Consider the following 17,058-nt stretch of genomic DNA (forward strand, 5'->3'; position numbering starts at 1 on the left):
AGATGAAGTCAGTTTGGGTACTACTTCTACAACTATTTTTACAGGAAATAAAATTAGTTATTTTAATCCCGCACCATTTCTACTACAGAGATGGAAATTCTTTTCCTTAAGCCAAAGGAATAATAATAATAATGAAAAAAAAAAATCACCCATGAATCCAAGCATTAGAAACTATTACCCACAAGTCCAAACTGAAGGCAATTATCTGAAAAGTTTTGTAAAATTTTTTTTGGAAATACAGGCCTACTTGGCACAATTCCCTTCACTTCCTTTGAGGATGTTTTGCCACAACTTGACATTACATTTCTCAATTTGATTTTTCACAACTCTTGGCACTGCTAGTTTCTTAGGGTTGTCTGCAACACACTGGGGTATTAACAGACATAATTAAAGAGACTACTTCTGCTGAACAAGGCATTCAGTAAATAAACAAACAATCTAAGGCTTCGGATGAGAAAATGCAAAGTAGTTTCATAACTATCAGAGAACATAAGCAGCTTCACCTGGCAGGATCTTTCCAACTCTTTCTCACTAACTATAACTAGACCATCTACCTGTTAATTTATGCTACAATTGTATTTTTTTCTGAAATATTTACCTGCAATATTTCTTACATCTTTTGAAAGACAACTTCATTCTTCAGTATTATTCACCTCACCTTGCAATCTGCAGGGGTTTCAGTCTTACAGAGAAGGATGTAAACACAGGGTTTCCTTCTTAATTTTAACAGAGAAAGTCCAGATAACAGACATTTGAACACTGATATATTTATTAATCTCTGCAGCAGCTGTGAAAGTCTGCATTCAAGAGAGCCACTCTTCCTATATATCAGGTAGAGCTCACACTGCCAGGACAGTATCCTTCAGCTAACATGCTGATTATTCTCAGTATTAGCATCCTGATGCATGGGAATATGAAGAATGTCAGTACACCATCTTCATCAGGCTACCTGGGTGAGAACTATTCGATATAAAAGAAATAACAAATTGCAAGGAAATTGTTAAATTAAACACACAGACATTAATGAGCAGGTGGTAACAGACAATAGCACACCAGAACTCTTCAGCTATCCATCAACTGGCTTCAAACTTTTTCACTGTTAAGAAACATGATTGTCATAAGCATTATGAGGTATTTGAAGGGACCTTAAAGACTTTACAAAATATTGTTATGGGAGAGCAAAAAGGGACTGTGACTTCAGATAAAATTACTATGCCCTGCAACCTACCAGCACAGTCTGCTTAATCTTCTTATAGAATTATTTGGGCTTTTTTGCATGTAATTCCATTCTCTAACCAATGTGTGAGTGATACAAGGCGTAAACATCGGCACCTGGAGGAGAAGCCATAGGCTGCAGAGCCTGCAGGTGTAGATGTGAGCACCTGGAGAGACTGGAAAGCAAGAATTGTCTGGGTGCCAGTAACTGGAGGGACTGGGATGCACACTGCAATGTGAGAGAGACAGCAACTGGAGAAAGGGGCTGCAGGTCCCAGGGCCCTAGGTCTCTCTGTCAGCAACTGAAAATACCTGTGTGTTTTTGTTCTTTATGGTGAATTACATCCTGGCTGCATGTCCCTATGTGGAATTCATTGGCAAGCTTCAAGCTAGATAAGCTGGGGAGTTGCATCTTAAAATAAGCAAGCTCTGAGCTGATGGGCTGCATAAGGGGTCCAGGTTTATAACACAAGTATTAGGTAGACAGAGAGCTTCACTAATAGCAAAGGCAGTGTTTCTGGTGGCAGTCTGCATGGACAGATGTATTAGCACCCTCTAAGTGTATGTGTGCACCTCTCTAGGATACATCCTCAGCCTTGCAGGACAAACCTGCAAATGGGAAGAGCAGCAGCCACATCCATCAGACTGGGATGGAGAGACCTGTATCTGTCTGGGCTTCAACAGCTGGGACAGAAGAATCCCCATGTCTTGGGAGTCTGCTGGATGCCCAGAGAGGTTGAGGAGTCTCCTTCTCTGGAGACTTTCAAAACCCACCTGGATGCATTTCTGTGTGGCCTGCCCCAGCTGATCCTGCTTTGGCAGGGGGGTTGGACTCAATGGTCTATAGAGGTCCCTTCCAACCTCTAACATTCTATAATTCTGTGATCTTTAACAAAGTGCACTACAAACATTTAGATCAAATTTAATTTCAATTTTTCTTTAAATACAGACAAATAGCTACAGAAAGATAGTGCTAAGTATTTGATACAATGTCATATTACAAATGAAAATAGATGGGGTGCATCACTCCTGGTTTGTCTATTACCTTCAAGAGTTCAATTGAAGCATTTACTTAACTAGCTCAATCCAAGAGCAATAAACTAAAACCAGCTGTACAGGCAGGCATAAAAACTTAGGAATATCCACCTAGTATTTGCACTGGTTTAATGACAGTAATTTCAAGTTCTTTTTATTGCTTCTCCTACATGTGAAAATCGCACCATTTTAATGGAAGTGCAAATCTAATCTGATTATTTAAAATTCATAGAAGCCTTCTCCAAATTGTATTTTAAAAATAAAAGTGCTTGTTTGGGTTTAAGTTAAGCATTTACTGTTGAAAATGATAGACTACTTGAAGACATTGAAACAGGCACCTTCGCAAAGGCATCTGCTTTCATTTATTTTAAGGCTTGTACACAGCACAAGGAACTGGGAAACAGAGGATATAAACTCCTCCCGTTCACCCACATTGGTTGTACCTCTATTTACTCTGCTGTAATACATGCAGAGAACATCAAGAAAGTGAGAACATCACCTAAAGGTGCTAACGGCAGTGTTGTGTAACAAGGCAGGCTTGATACTCAGTGAATCTTCTTATTTGTCTTTAAAGGAGAGCAATATACTTTGTACATGAAAAACAGCACTTAAAGTTAGGAAGTGTATGTGGACCCACATCACGTTGTTGGTGAGTACCTGTAAATTCTTCATTGGGCTTTTAAAGTAGTCCACTTGCAAATCTGACTAAAGGAGCCTGTTCCAGGTAAGGAAACACGAACAAAGCACTGTAGAATAGACTGAATATTTTAGACAGTCTGAATATTTTATCACATCAGCATTCAGCAATGTAATTTCAGTATCTGCTATGACATTCCTAATAGCAATGCTCAGCTGATGCACCATAAATTCACATAGTAGCTTACTTTACAGCAACTTGTTAATGTGCTCACATATAAACACAGAAGGCTATCACAGAACAGGTATCTCTGGTTATTTTCTTGCATATGGAAGCAATGTATCATCTAAAGACCAATTTTAGTTAAACTGACACAACTTTCTTACATAAGCAACACAGGTACCTCCATAGGTAGCCCCACTGTAGGAAGTGAGATATGAAGCCAGAACCATTTGAATTCCTCCTATTCAGTAAAATTAATTCTTGCAAGAGATGTTGGAAACAGATGAAATGAAGTAATTTCTTCTTGGGACTGAAAAGTAGAGAGGAAGAATGCCCAATATACAGAAATGTTCTAGCATGAGTGGCACTTGGAAATAACATGCCAATTGGCATTTTCTTTGTTATTTCTGACCCTGTCGGTATTCCCATCTAACCTGTTAGGAAATGCAAACTAGAAATAAATTTTCTCAACATATTTCATTAAAAAAAAAAAATAAAATCCTTTTTCTTAAAATTATTCCTGTAATTCTTAATTATCTTGCTTTTAATCAAAACTCTAGCCTTTACATAGGCTTAGCAGGCTTCTCTAGAAGGCACAGTCAATTAATTTACATTATTTTCAAAAACAAAGTTCTAATGCTTACATCAAACCAACCACTCACCAGGTGAAACAAAAAGCTAACAAAGTTAACCGTAGGTTGATGTGAGAGGTTATAATATGCTCTTGCTCTTTTCCTTTCACTCTTACAGAACCTTAAACCTCAAGGTAGAAGTATTGTAAATCACTTGTTTCTAGTGGACCATCACCTTAGTCTGTAAGTTAAAATTGAGTCTGTCAACATTCCTATGGGCATTATATAGCAAAAGCCCAAGTGAGCTGACAAATCCTGAGCTGAAACCATTAGAAAGCTGCCTGTCATGCCACTCAGGCCACAGTAACACCTGCACATTACAAGCTTGAACACAAACACTTAGCCTACTCACCCATCATTTACCTCCTCCTGGGTGTAACAAACTCCCCTCCTGCTACCCAGCAGTCAGGGTCCAGTGCTGTGCTGTATTTCCACTGGGAAGCATGGAGATTTATCAGTGGCCAGTGGGTCATTCACCCAGCAGTCCTTAGGACTGGGTTTTATGGCATTCAAAGAGAAACAAATGATGAGATGCAGCAGCAGACCCTGGGCAGACCTTGCCTGCTGTTGCTCTTGACCCTGGCTGCTGCTGCTGCTTCACAAGGCTGGCAGGAAAAGAAAGAAGGTAACCTGCCACCAGAACCCTTCTTCAGGTGCTATGCAAAATGCATTAAATGCACATGGAAATTTATATTAATAGAAATGTGAACATTACAAAAATATGGCTATGGATAGCATTTATGTCACGGTAAACGACTCCACTCATCTCTCAACTTGTTAAGAACCTGGTAGGACCATAGTCACATCCTTCTTAATTAAATCACAATTACTAATTAACTGGCAAACTCCTTTACTGATCATACCTTTTTTTGGCATTTGTAGCAGAAACATTGACTGGTTTGAATGAAATTGCCCATTTTTAAAACCCAGCAGAAGCAGCAGAATTGTGAGCAAAAGGGCAGTACCAGAATTTGCTGCTTATATCGAGATCAAAATGCTTGCATTCTGAGAAATCAAAGCACAGCAGACTCACTGGACACTGCAGCCTAACATTAGAAGGCTGGTGACAAGGTTATAGCATATTACATAGACCATTTCCCTTCACTTAACCCAAAAAGAGATCAGACCATGTAACATGTATCTTAAATACAAATTTTAATGAGCAAACCAGACAAGACACAGCAACATGGCCTAAGATCTATGAAGGCTAAAGATAAAAATATTCTAAGTTATAGAAAAAACCTTTAAGAATTGCTGAACCCTAAAAGATCTGTCCAAAAACTAGATCATCATCACTGAAGAACCCTAGATAAGACATAAGGACTAGATAGCTGTGTCCTTTTTTCTCTGAGTCCAGACCACTTGGACATGTCATAGGACCTGTGAATGAGTGAATGAAACTTATGAGAAAATGACAGTAGGTAAAAAGCAGCCAGCTTAATGACTCTGTAAACAAATAAATATCACCTTCTCCTTCCATAAGACCTAGCACTGAATTTTATTACTCCAATTTCCGAACATAAGCATCTGAGTCATTAGCTTCATATTTGTGAATTATACCCGGTTCATATAAGTTCTGATGGAGAATGTGACATTTATATTCTGCAATATCTAAGATTTAAAAATAGAAAGGCATTATGTTTTGAGGCCTTACACATGCTAAGAAGTTACTTATATGGGAGCATAAATCTCTGCAAACATCTCCAGAGCAAAAAGGAAAAACAAAGGAAAGATTTCTAAATAGGCTATTTCCAAGGCATATTAGTTGCTCACACTAACATTTAATACTTTGGATTGCACGCCAAATAAAATAGATGCAATCCTTGTGGGGTTTTTTTTTTGTTAAAAACAAAAAATCAGGATGTGTCTGGGCACCTTGTGAAAAAACCTCTGAGAAGGCATCAAAATACTGTGCATCAAGTGTCAAGGTAGAAAATATCAAGAATTCTCCACAAAATCCATGTTTCAAGTAACAATACATCCAATTCAGTTACCTCAGCAAAGCCATAGTAAGACTTCTCTTTTCTTTAACAAATGTCTTGCAATGGGAATTGTCTATAAGTATTCAAGTTTACCCATTCTGGAGTCCCCAGCATAAGAAGGTCATGGAGCTCCTAGAACATGTCCAGAGGAGAGACATTAAAATGATCAGAGGGCTGGGGCACCTTCCTGTGAAGCCAGGCTGAGGAAGTTGGGGTTGTTCAGCCTGGAGAAGAGGAGACTGAGGTGACCTTATAGCAACTTTCCAGTATCTGAAGGGGACCTACAAGAAAGTTGGACTTTTTGCCTGGAATGTGTAGTGAGAGGACACAGGGAAATGTTTTCAAACTTGAAGAGGGAAGATTTAGGTTAGACATCAGGAAGAAATTCTTTAATTTGAGGGTGATGAGATGCTGGCACAGGCTGCCCAATGCAGTTATGACTGCTTCCTTCCTGGAAGTGTTCAAGGCCAGGCTGGATGGGGCTTTGAGCAACCTGGTCTGGTGGGAGGTGTCCCTGCCCATGCAGAGGGGTTGTAACTAGATGATCTTAAAGGTTCCTTCTGACTCAAACCATTCTATGATTCCACAATTCTATGATTCTATAAAGACAAAACAAACTGCTGAAAATAGTTCACCTAAATGGATTCTTCCATTATATAGTCTGTTCAATATTCTCTGGATAATCAACTGGTAGTAACAAAATTAGTTAGTTTAACTGCTATGTGCACATCACTGGTATTTACTAAAAAAATCCAGGTGACAACGTCCACAGTCTTTCCCTCATCCAGTAGGTGGGTTACCTGTTTATAGACTGAGATCAGGTCTGTGATTTGAATTACTCTGAATAAAGGTAACCACTACAAGAATATACCTACTGTTGGAATGATGCCATATTGCAGATAAATGCCGTGCTTCTTCAACATCACATTTATGTATGCATCTAGGTAGATGTACTTTACTAATTCCAAACCCCTCATGACTTAGTTAGAACACTGTCTAGATTACCAGAAAACCTAACTATAATTGAGCCAAAACAGTGTGAAGATGGGAAAAGAAAACAAAAAAACCCCAAACCCCAACACATTAAAAGGAAGGAAAAAACAAAACCCACAAAGGTCAGAGTCAAGGGTTACATGTATCTAGACAAATAAAGAGTTCTGAAATAATTCTCAAAAGCTATCTGGAGAAAGTACTTTGTAAAAGAAAAGATGCATTAAGCTAATGTCACAGCAAAGACAAAAAAGGGCAGCTTTCCCAGAAGCTCAAAAAAGAAAAGTTATGCTTTGGTACTCTTTCCATTGTCTCAGTCTTTCAAGTACTAAAGCATATAACAAGCAAGACACAATGCTCTTTGAAATTACCTTCTGAGGACATAAAAGCCTTGCCTGCCCTTAATACCAACAACATGACTCAAGTCAGTAACACCACTGTGGACCCTGACACAAGTCCTCTAGTGAACAGAGATGTAGTGCATGAAGGCATCACCCTTACTGAACTGACTTCTGTGATGCAGGATACAATCTCTGCAGTAGAATCAGAAGAGAAATTCCTGCCTAAGCTTCAGCTGTTCCAGCTCTGATGTCCAGTGTGTCAGTGCATGTGTGCCTTTACTGTAACTTCTTATATTTTGCAAATATTTTCACTGAAGGGTGATCCATCAGGCACACAACAAAGAGTTTCTCATTGCTACATCCTGGTTTGTGGCAGGAATATCAGAATTAGGGTTTCTTGCTTTCTTGTCCCCACAAAACTTCTCAAGATAGGTTTACAAATGCTCTTTGCACTGGAGGTATCTAAAAACACTACCAGAACATCGGTGTCAGCACTTGGAAGCTTATATGCTTAAGCAACATCCCACAGAATCAACCAAAAGCCCAAACAAAACAACCAAGAAAACCCCTGACTACCAAATTCCAAGAAGTAAGTTTGTGGCTATTGAGCAGCACAGAAAAAGCAATGGCTCTATAAAGTTGTATTTCTTTTTATCCTAATAACTGAAATATCAGCCTGTAAACCTTAATTTCAGTCCCAAATATATTATCTTTCAAAATTCATGTTCACAGTATGTTTGACCTTCAAACTTCTGCAAAGTTAAAATTTTTACTTTATGTTTATTCTCAGTAACCAGGAGTGTTTTCTTCCCAAGAACTGCTAAGTCTGAGCATTATTATTACACCTGACAAAAAGCCCCTAAAGAATCCTGGTGATATGCCACACTGGACTATTTTGATAGAAGTAGCAGGAACAACTGGTTAGGAATGGAGAAAAGCAATAGAATTTATCTTATCAATCTATGTGTCAGTGTCATAAAGCATCACTATTCACTCAAAGATATTAGACTCTCTGGAGACACTTTTGGCCTTATTGATTGGATTAGATAACTTTTCACAGTCACTACAACAGCTGCATTCATTTCTCTCATATATCAGACTCAAAGAAGCAGATTCTAAGTTGGCAAGGCAGAACATGTTCTGCTGGTATTTACAGCCAGCCACTGAAGTCTCTGAAATCTGTCAATGATGTCAAACAGGACAGAAATAGATCATCATGCTTGGTTTTCATAAATAAACATGCACTGATAAAGAAATAGCCCCAGAAACCTACAAGAAAGAATTCTCTTTTAAAATGCCCAGTATGAAAGCACTGAACCCCTCAGCTCTTTTTGGAAGAACCAATTCAAGAACAGGAATCATATTTGTGTCTCTGTCTTCAGGCTCTCTCTACCCACTTGTCAGCAAGAAAAACATTTTTTTCTTTTCATTCCAAAGTATTTTTTTTAAAATAAGGCACATAGGGAGGTTCAACATGCCATGTCACATGCTACTATGTAGAAGAATGATGCTTGTAAATGTCAGTCCCTAACATCAGGTGAAGGATTACTTCTATGTCACCTCACAATAATTCACTTACCAGATGCTTTGTAGAACAAAAGCAGGAACAAAATCAAAACAAGGAAACTCTTTTCAGCCTCGTTCTTTATTACTGAAGATTTTGTTGACTGATAATAGTAAGGATAGGCATCAGATTTGATAGGAAGCTACTTTCAGGAAGTACCACAAAAATTGAGCTGCCTGACTTCAGAGAGAGCGACAGGCAAAAATTGGTTTCAGGAGATCTGAAGTCTAAGTAATCCCTCTATGTTGCATGTTTTCAAGTAATGCTATTCATTCAGAGTATTTTTTCTGATCTCCAACTCAGCAGCAAAATAAGAAGCACAGCTTTAATTAGGAATGAATAAAAGAATACTTACGCTGACCCCACCGGCCTGTTCTTGGATTCAAATAATTTGGATAAAGTCCATTAGGACGATCCATTTTTTGAAGTAACTTCCGAATGTGCATAACCTAAATTAAATCAAGAATCAGGATCACCACTAGCAATGTTCATCTGCTCTCTGCACATAGCTAAATTGAATACTTTTTCTTTTTTAGTAGTAAATTTTTTCGATCTGAACTCAGAAGCTTTTCTGAGGGCTTCATGCAGTTTAGTATATATTTATTTTTAAAGGACTGCTCACAAGCATGTTTAAAAATGATTTTTACATGTATGCTGAAACAAGTAAGAAAACTTCCATTGTCCTAAGTTTCTACTTGAAAAAGTCATTTATTTGGTAACAGAGATACAAGTATGAAATAATTTACCCACTACCAAGAATGGCAATAAAACACAATATATAAAGTACTTCCCCTTTAATGCAGTTTATGATGAAACAGTATAAAATACACTTCTATGATAAAAACTGAATTTGAGACCCACCTTATTGTAGTATACAGGGTCCCCTGTCAAGTAGCTGAGGTGGACAAATTCCATGTGTAGAGTGCCAAATTCTGCAAGAATGCTGCTGCCAGCAGAAGCCCAGCCCCAGTTTCGACCCACACCACTGAATTCCAATAAATATGCATAAAAAAGGGAGAAAAGAACAAAACATTCAGAATTATTGTGCACAGCACTTTAACAACCACCACGGCAAATTAAACAAGCAACAGCAATATATCAACCTGTATTTAAGATTACAGATATTGTGATTTTATAGATCAGTTCCTTCCTGGGTTTGGTGTTTTTGGAAAAAAAGGTACTGTAACTTCACCACAAAAAGTCCTGTGCTTAAAAGCTACAATATCTTGATGTCAGAGGAATATAATGTCCTGACACGGGGCTGAATCTCAATTGCTGTTTATTCATTTCATGTTCCTAAGAACGAGAATTAAAAGCCATTGTCAGAGACTTCCAAAAGTGGCAGCATTTGCTTCCCTGTTCTGCCAAACATCTGCTGTGTTCCCTTTACTAATGTGGGATGTGCTTCAAGTCAGTGTTAGACATTTGAGCAGGATGGGAGTGGGCCCTCTCTGTACCAATATGGGAAAACAGTATGTTCACTGTAGACAGAATAACACGAGTTCCTCAGGCTCACAAAGAATCAACAAAAATACCACAGACCACATAGCTTTTGTGATCTATGAGATACAATCATGCTAAATCATAACTCCTAAGTTACCTCTGGTTTAATCTAACTTGGGAGTTTTTAGTCTTTTAACACCAAAAGTTAACTACATTTTCCTGGAGATTACTTCTATTTCTTCTCTTAAAAGATTACAGTTATCAGGAAGACCAGAATCAATTTGGAATGCCTTCTTAGTTATTTTTTAAATTAAAAATTAGAAAGAGGAAATGTAAATGTTGGCTAAGGAGTAGTATTTTTAGCTCTGACCTTAAACAGAACTCTTTAAAATATAGTGACCACTGTTTACAGAAAGACAACATCACAGCTTGTGAAACAAAGCAAAAATAAAAACTTTAGCACAGAGGAATTCCAAGCCCTGTGAAAGTACAGGAAGAACACAAGACTGAATAAATCATAGTGCCATGCAGAAAGTGCACAGGACAATTTAACCCAACAATATTAACTGTCCAGAGGTTCAATAAATGGCCCCAGAGGGGAAAGTGAAGCACAGGCAAAGCAGAGAAAAGCAGACAATTCGTGGAGAAGCCCTGAGGCAGCAGAAAAGCAAACCACAGATCTGTGGTTTTCTCCCAAGAACTAACAGCAAAATGAGGATTATTTCCTGTACACAGAAAGGCACATAAAAAGCTCTCAAAGTAGTCCTAAACCTCTTCACAGTCTAACAAAGCACAATAAATATCTCTCCTAAAGTGAAAAGAAATTAAAACGATTCAAAAACTCTCTGCTGCTTACTGTTCCAAATTGCTCAAGTGTACATAGAACTAGACATGCCTCCCAATTCAGCTACTGTTTAAGAACATAATTAAAATTTTCAAAGTGCCTTGCATCAAAAATGCTCTCTTGAAATCTGAGGGATATGTCAGCATTGAACAAGGAATACAACACAAATTAGATAAGGTAATCCCCTGGATGATGCAGACCACCTCTGTTTAGTGTCTGAGCAGCCATGCAAAGATGCCTCTCCGTCCCTCTGACTGTAACGAAGATGAAGAGGCACACAAGTTTTTATACCTAAGTTGAACTGTAAAATGAATCAGTATCTTCAGAGTCCCATCATCTTCTCAAACATCATGAGTCCTCTAAAGGTAACATACATCTCACACAGTACATAAAACCCAGTAAGTTCAACCATGGCCTGCAAGAATATTCTCTAGTGACTAAAGAACCAATGATTAAGCTCTAGGGTAACACATGGCATAATACACTGGGCATGTTCCAATGGCTTGTTGAATTCTTTCTGCAAAATTGAGGAAAAAAAAAAAAGATTACGGTCACAATATATTATAGTTAATGAGGTAGAATACCCTGATCTCTTATTAAAATTATTCTGAAGTACCAGAAATGCAAATTTGTCTGCACCTTCTACAGTACCCACTACTAAGAAAACTGATATATGCCATTATTAACTTTAAGTTGGAGGGAAGGGGAGGAACACAAAAGCAAATTGATTACCTTTTCAGATTCACCATTGCCCATGGTATACCCGTAGGTGTATTGAAGGCTGGAAGAAGCTTTCCTGCCAGTTGCACTGCTTTAATCTTGAAAACCTAAAATAGTAGGATCAATTGCAATTAGTTACAAAGTCTGATTTACCTCCAAGAACTAAAAGGTTTGACTTTTTTTGCTCCCCCACCTCTTCCTATTAGAAAAACTTCATATTTTAAAAAATAACTTTTACATATAAAGTTACATTTTCTACTTGTTCACTTTGTAAGTTTCACTAATATTTGAACATGAAAATAAAACTTGTAATTTTCACTTCTTTCCTTCTATTCTCTCCAGCAATAGTGCTTAGATTCCCATTTAAGAAGAATATCAATTATCTTCCAACCTCATTGTGAGAATTTAAAGTATTTCCAAAAGCAGGCTTTAAACTTTACTTTGTATTTTGTAGCTAAAAAAATCAAGAGATAACCCCCCACTTCACACACAGGTATTTTAGCTTTCACAAACTTCTATTATCTTTTTAATGATACATAATGTAGACAGAGTTCCTATTCTTTTATGAACACTGCTTATGCAAAATCATATATATGCAGTTGCCTGTAGTTTTTTCTTCATTGATAACATATAAAAAATAACTATAGTTTTAATCTTCCCTCTCAAGTTTGATTACTCATAAAAATTACTGACAGGACAAAATCTCTTTCATTTCTACTATTGTCCCTACTTACTTTTGGAATATAAACCTGCAGTAGCCTGATTCAGAGCCTAATGTTTATTAGCTAAATGTGTAACTGGGATAAAGTTCCTTCTAAGCACCTTTTCCAAGAAGGCACATAGATCCCCACAACATAAAATGTCTAGCAGCTAATTGCTAGAATCCATTTTAATGAACTCATTGTCAGAATTCACAACATATCTGCCAAAGTATCTTCTTAGTTTGGAGATAACACCATTCAGCAGCTTAAAGCACTGCAACATGTAACAAGAGCAGCTACCAAACCCCAAAATAAATTATGCAACACAGACATACTATAGAAACAGTATCAGCTACTTGACCTACACAGTGTAAGGGAGAAAAATAAGAGCTTTAAGAAGGACTACAAGACAGCTCTGTTGGATTTATAAAAATTATTTCTCCCTTTTGTAAAGTCTACTGAAAGAAAACAGAAGAGATACTTGCTGGTAAAGCAAGCTGAAAAGTAACTGTAAATAAGCAATTAAGAACATCTTAATTTTTCACATGAAGGTAGAAGAAGATCAAGATCTTAATATTTGAGGAGATGACTAGTGAGACATGAAATAAACCAGAAAAGAAAATTAAAGATGACACCTAATTGTATTTGATGGAATGGAGTACAGAGAGATGGAGGTGGATCTGAAAGCAATGAGCCAGGAAAAAGAACTTTTACAGAGCTACTCCAAACGAATTCTAAGATAGGTTGTGTCTAAACTGAAAAAGAGGATACCTCAGAACAAGATTTGATAGAGCTGTGAAGTAACAGACGCAATGTGGCTTGAATGACTTTTTAACAAGATACTGACAAGAGACAGTTTTTGAGAAAATATGCAGAAATTTAGCAGTAAAATTCAGAGAACACTGACCTTGAATAAAGGAACAAGTCAAAATAGGAAGGCAGTGCGTAAGTCATAGGTATAATACAAGTGGACACTGTGGTAACTGGGAGAAATGAAATGTGAAGAAAACTAAAAGCTCTGTCTTGTCCCAGTTACATATAAACTCCTTGATTTACATCTATGAAGATGTGTCAAAAATTCATGCTGAACTTTTAGATTTTTAAGTAGTAGATGGGTCAAGACCAGCTAGAATTACATACAGTCATCTAAAGGGAGTTCCTCTACAACACAGACAAGCTTCAACACCTAATTGAGAACAGAATGATGATGTCCAGCTAAATGGTACATAGTTTGGAATGACAGTTGTGGCATGAATTTATTTAGCTTCAGCTTTTGGATCTTTGACCCTCTGAAAGTGCTATGCTTTATTGTATCATTCATTAATAAAAGACATCGAAACATTAGGGTAAGAATATTCAATGGGAGAACATCCCTAGAAACATCCTCACAAGAAGAATACTAATAACATATTGCTATTCAGTTTTTAATCAATTTGAAATGTATTGTGATACTTGGAAAAAAACCCTACAGTATTGGAAGCAGTTTTTTATACGTGTATAATGTAAAGGCTGAGCTGGTCTAAATGTGCATGAATCCAAACAAGGACAGCTACAGCAAGGCAACCACTGTGCCATCCATTTCAGCATGTGAGCAAGCCAGAGCATCAGGGCAGCTGCAGTAATTTCTGGCTTAGACAACCATGTTAACACTACCTGTGAAAACTTGCTGTGATGAGACACTTTCCTGTCCCCTACATCGAGTCGAGGACTCTACGTCCCTTTGATTTAGCATCAAAAGGTGAAACTCCACCTCTCTCTAAATCCCTCTAATCCAAGATTGAATCCAAGGAAAATGGGTTGAAGGTGTCTTCACTTTCTGTAAAGGTACCTCCCCATACCTACTGCCACCTCAGTCCCATCTCACTGTTGCTTTGGGATACCCAAACCACCTAGTGCTTGATAAAGTGTGCTATGCAGACTTGAGTAAGAACTGGGAGACATTGGCACAACTTGTTGTTTTGGTTTTTTTTTTTCCTAAGCAAAGTGAGTAGGTATTGGGGTTTTGGACATACGTAGGGAAAAGAAGAAATACAACAAGCAGTGTTGAGATGTCTTCTATGGGAGACTGCATTTGTGACCAGATTACCCTGCTGAGCTCATAAAAGTGACTTCCAGTAAGCTTCAGGCTTACTGTAAGAGCAACAGTAAAGACCTCAGGTTCTGTTGGGGAATGTTGGAGAATGTTCCTGAATGTTCCCGAAAAGGTAGGGGGTGTGACCCCTTTGCCATGCCCAACCCCATGTTTGGGGGGCCAATTAGATCGGCCCATACTCCTGTGCTACCTGCACCAGGGATTCGCTGTGCTACAGGTAAACACACTGGGTGTCCAATAAAACATTATGTTGTTGTGTGGTGGCGGGGGTGTGGTCACAGAAACACTATATAAGTGAAAGTTACTGCGCAATAAAGTAGAAGCTTGTTTATCAACCATATTGGTTGCACCAGTTTTCCTCACCGTTTCCCAACAACGTTCTACCTTTTAAATCATGTGATTGCATCAGACAACATGGTTCCCTATAGAATCACAGAATCATTTTGGTTGGAAAAGACCTTGAAGGTCATGAAGTCCAACTGTTAACCTAGCACACTGCCAAGTTAACCACTGAACTATGTCTCTAAGCACTACATCTACAAATTTTTTAACACCTCCAGAGATGGTGACTCAACCAGTGCCCTCCCTGGACAACATGTTCCAGTGCCTGACAAAGCCTTCAATTAAGACATTTTTTCCTAAAACCCACTATAAGCCTTCCTTGTTGCAACTTCAGGCCATTTCTTCTCGTCCTACCATTTGTTACTTGGGAGAGGAGAAAAACACCCACCTTGCTACAAGCTCCTGTCAGGTATATGTAGAGTTTTATAAGGTCTCCCCTCAGTGTCCTTTTCTCCAGACTAAACAACCTGGTTCCCTCAGCCTCTCCTCATGAGACTTCTTGTTCTCCAGACCCTTCACCAGCTCAGTTGCTCTTCTCTCAGCTCACTCCAGCACCTCAATGTCCTTCTTCTAGTGAAGGACCCCAAACTGAACACAGCATATAAGGTGTGACCTCACTAGTGCCAAGTACAGGCAAACAGTAAGTATTATTTTAATCTTTTTAAAACAGATTGAACTGATAGATTCTATTTCAGCCTTGGCCCTTCCCTTTTGAAAGGCAATACATTTCAAGAATAACACAGGCAAGAACAGAGAAGAACAAAAGTAAACGGATGCCTTGGAAAATACAGCTCATAATGAAACAGCAAAAGAATCGGGGTTATTTAGTCCAGAGAAAAGATGTTCAAGAGAGGACTTGTCAGTAGAAGCCTAATACAAGGAAAAAACAAAAATTCCATACAGAGAAATTGAAAAACAGAGTAGGGAATGTTAGCTAGTTATTAGGAAAAAGTTGGTCATAAGCACAACTAATAATCAAACATGACTGTGATTGCTGCAGTCATCACTACAGCTTTTAAAAATGCATTGATTCTGCCAGGGAACAGAAAAACAACTGAGGACCACACAGCTTTCTTACCACTGTTCCAGACATACTGCCAACTAATCAAATGCACTATGTACATTTCATACATATAAGAGGAAAATTTTTTGTCTCTCTCACGCCCCTGTACCTACACTATAGACCCACACAGCACTTTCGTAGCTGATGCATAAATCATGAAGATCATCAACACCAAAGTTTCTTTGCTCAAAAGTATAAGACTTTAACAGGGAGTCACAGAACACACAAAGACAATAGCTCTCAAAGAAGCAACGTTCCTGCAGGATTATCTTTTTTCAAGTGTGGATTCATACTTGCATCGATTACTGCATTTAGTATGTAGTGGCTTTAAGATGTGGCAGTAAATGATCAGTCCCCATAACAACTCTAGCAAGTCACCCTGTTTTGAAGGTGCAGTGCTAGGGTAGCTGTTCTGTCCACTCTCAAATAATGGACGTTTTTTCCAGAAAAATTTCAGAAGCCACCCTAGACTCAGAGAAGTATTTCAGTTTCACATGGCAAAATCTAACACAGTATCCCCAACACAATGTCCCTCAAATTACACAGCTAATGCTTCTTTTTGGAAGTGCTGTAAAGCAGTGCAAGGATTCTTTTTCTCCTCTATCTAGTACAAATCAAGCTTTTTACAGCTAGAAAACGAGAGCAAAATTAGCAGAAAAGCAAAACCTAAGTCCCAAGTCAGATAAGCTGATCCTTCATTAAGATGAAAACATCAATCAGTACTGACGAACCAGTGCATAAAGCAGACCAGCTGTGAGGGCCTGAATCATATTCATCCATTAAACTGATGCTTAACATACTGAACCTGTCATACACCCCACATTATGAAAGCTTGCTCCTAAGCATATTAATCCAAGCATGCCCCAAAAAAGCCTTATTGATGTACTCAGTGACTGCTGAGATGCATGGCTGCAAGTCTGAGAAGACTGTTCTGCTAACACTGCTGTTAGGTGTCCCCTTCCAGCAATATGAATGGCAAACAGCCTCCAAGGGCTCTCAGTTCCTACGGCTGAGGGAGGTTTATACATGTTTTATCCAAATAAAGAATCTCTTTCATTTATGTGCATAGATCAGCCTTTGAGTCACTCTTTTAGAAAGACTTCTACTTAACCTGATAAGTTATTAACTACTGAGTATACATGGTCACACAATTTGGCTGGTTTTGTAGGTCTAATAACTTTTGATTCTTGAAAACACATCAGAAAAAAACAGATATGCTGTGTTAAGTTCACAAA

General features: G+C 38.2%; 1 protein-coding gene across 4 annotated transcripts in view; it reads right to left on the minus strand.

The window, feature by feature from the left end:
• MAN1A2 (mannosidase alpha class 1A member 2) overlaps positions 1-17,058 on the minus strand; it is a 140,149-nt gene that overhangs the window by 37,043 nt on the left and 86,048 nt on the right. For all 4 annotated transcript variants that reach the window (XR_011729335.1, XM_071761463.1, XM_071761482.1 and 1 more), the window contains exons 6-8: positions 11,638-11,732; positions 9,480-9,603; positions 8,974-9,067 (exon numbers count right to left, since the gene is read on the minus strand). Coding sequence is in view for 3 of the 4 variants with exons in the window: in XM_071761463.1 (XP_071617564.1) it covers positions 8,974-9,067; positions 9,480-9,603; positions 11,638-11,732 (313 nt within the window). In the remaining variant the exon portion in view is untranslated. The remainder of the gene's footprint in view (positions 1-8,973; positions 9,068-9,479; positions 9,604-11,637; positions 11,733-17,058) is intronic.

The sequence above is a fragment of the Heliangelus exortis genome, chromosome 1 (genome assembly GCF_036169615.1).
Source record: "Heliangelus exortis chromosome 1, bHelExo1.hap1, whole genome shotgun sequence".
In the NCBI taxonomy this organism is placed as follows: domain Eukaryota; kingdom Metazoa; phylum Chordata; class Aves; order Apodiformes; family Trochilidae; genus Heliangelus; species Heliangelus exortis.